Source organism: Ips typographus, linkage group LG2, assembly GCF_016097725.1.
Source record: "Ips typographus isolate SLU linkage group LG2, UJ_Ityp_2.0, whole genome shotgun sequence".
Lineage (NCBI taxonomy): Eukaryota > Metazoa > Arthropoda > Insecta > Coleoptera > Curculionidae > Ips > Ips typographus.
The window spans coordinates 7,728,612-7,730,534 of NC_138423.1; the positions used below are offsets into that span (position 1 = coordinate 7,728,612).

The 1,923-nt window shown below is 33.1% G+C and overlaps 1 protein-coding gene across 1 annotated transcript; it reads right to left on the reverse strand.

The window, feature by feature from the left end:
* Nucleotides 1-360: 360 nt before the first annotated feature.
* On the reverse strand, nt 361-1,095 carry ATPsynCF6 (ATP synthase, coupling factor 6). Its single transcript, XM_081974435.1, has 3 exons — nt 935-1,095; nt 648-808; nt 361-594 (listed from the first exon to the last, which is right to left on the reverse strand). The coding sequence occupies exons 2-3, from the start codon at nt 806-808 to the stop codon at nt 429-431; spliced, it is 327 nt and encodes a 108-aa protein (XP_081830561.1). The 5' UTR covers nt 935-1,095; the 3' UTR covers nt 361-428.
* Between the last annotated feature and the right edge of the window lie 828 nt (nt 1,096-1,923).

Sequence of the window (1,923 nt, forward strand, 5' to 3'; positions counted from 1 at the left end):
CCTAAAAATGTTGAAAATGTCTACAAACCTTCAAAAAAGCTTATAAATTTTGCAAAGTGTTTCAAAACTTTCAGTAAGTCCCAGAAATGTTTATAAAGGCCTAGAAATTTTCCAGAGAGTCTGGAAATGTTTGAATACTACAAACTCAACATTATCCCAATATTACCACAAGAACTCAGACTTTTGGGGGGATATTTTTATGCTTCTTTTAGAATACTAGGCAGTTTTAGTTAAAAAAAAGTCACTGGAACTTTCTTGTTGATCTATGTTGGGTTGTTATCAAACAGTTGGATAACATGGAACATTTATTTTAGAACTTTTTTCAAATCAATTAGGGGTCCATTTAAGAAAAAATCAACATACTTTCAGACATTTTAATAGTAAGAGGTAATCACTAAGAAACACAAAGTATTATAAACAAAAATAGCCTATTTTGCTTCAGAGTTAATGGGATCAATGACAGGGTCAGGGAATTTCAGTTCTGGGAATTTGGTCATGTCTGCACCCTCACCTCCATACTGCTTTGCAACCTTGTCCAATTCCTGTTTAAGCTCTTTTTGGAGTTCAGGAGTGGGATCAACCAGGGTTTTACCGCTAAAATACCAAAACAATTGTATTGGTGCAAAAATTAATGAATGAATGCCTACTCATTGCTCTTCTGTTTGTACTCTCTGATTTTATCCACAAACAGTTGTTGGATTGGGTCGGTGGCTTTTTGCAGACAAGGGGCCAGCACGCCAATGTTGCGGCTGTGGATGGCACTCCTCACGGAGGTCCTCACGTTACTCAGGATCTGGTAGGACAACATCTGAAATAGTCAAATAGTTGGGAATTATGTAATCATTTAAATCCCTTTATGAATTGGCCCAGAGGTTTTTGTACACAAATATATTAACTTCTCCATTCAGACATTATTATACAGAATAATGCTCACCTTTTAAATAACTTTGAGGGTTGAAGATTTCCTCCCGAATTTCAAAAAGTTTAAGAAAAACTGCAAATTAAATTTTTTTTTTGAACCCTGACCCAAAGGAATTGACAGTTTTTCACAGTGACAGCTGACAGCAGTCAAATCCATGTCAGTTTGCCCACTGTTGCCACATATGATTATGATAGCATTGTCTACAAGTAATAATAAAGATATTATTTAAATTATCTATTTAAGCGTTTAATTAAATGTTACATTTTACTTAATACTAGTAATTTTAATGAAGCATAATTTGGCTATGTTTTTTTATATTATCAAGATTTGCTTCTCAAATTTGATAGGTCTTACCGGAAAATTTACACCTTTTTCTAAATGGCAACATTGTAAATGTGTAAATCTGAGGAAGCTACCTTTTTTACCGGCGAAGGATTTTTCCGGAATACTACAGTGTTGCCAGTAGCGCATGAATTACTGAAATTTTGCTGATAAAATATAAGTCGGATTTTTTTATTTTTATACCGAAATAAAGACCAATTTTTAAGGGAAAAAACAATCATTTTTGTCTTTCTTTTATCCATTTGTTTTGGCGTTAACGATCTTTTTATATCCGCCCTATCCATAGAATATTTAGATTTTTCGCCCTCCTTTTGGATTGTTCTCTTTTTTTATCTTCTCCGTGTTATTCTTATCGTCATCTTCTGCTTTGTCATTTCCGTCTTCATTTTTTAAGTCTCTTTTTTCTTATATACTTGCTCTTTTAATTTTTGAAAAGTCACGTGACTTTTTCCACCCTTTAAAAAATTTTGAGGTTACCTGATTTTGTCGATTTTTCAAGTCACGTGACTTTACGCTACATTAAGGTTTTTTGTCATAAAGTTTTTTAAAAAACGGTCACGTGACTTTTAACCATTTTGACAATTTTTTCCAATTAAATTTTTGAAGCCACGTGACTTTTTCCACCTTTTAAAAAAATTTTGAGGTTACCTGATTTTGCC

Bases quoted from the DNA above. Each gene is read 5' to 3' on its own strand.
- ATPsynCF6 (XM_081974435.1), bottom strand. From the start codon at position 808: ATGTTGTCCTACCAGATCCTGAGTAACGTGAGGACCTCCGTGAGGAGT. The intron at 595-647 runs GTAGGCATTCAT...TTGGTATTTTAG, and splicing joins TACAAACAGAAGAGCAATGA to CGGTAAAACCCTGGTTGATC.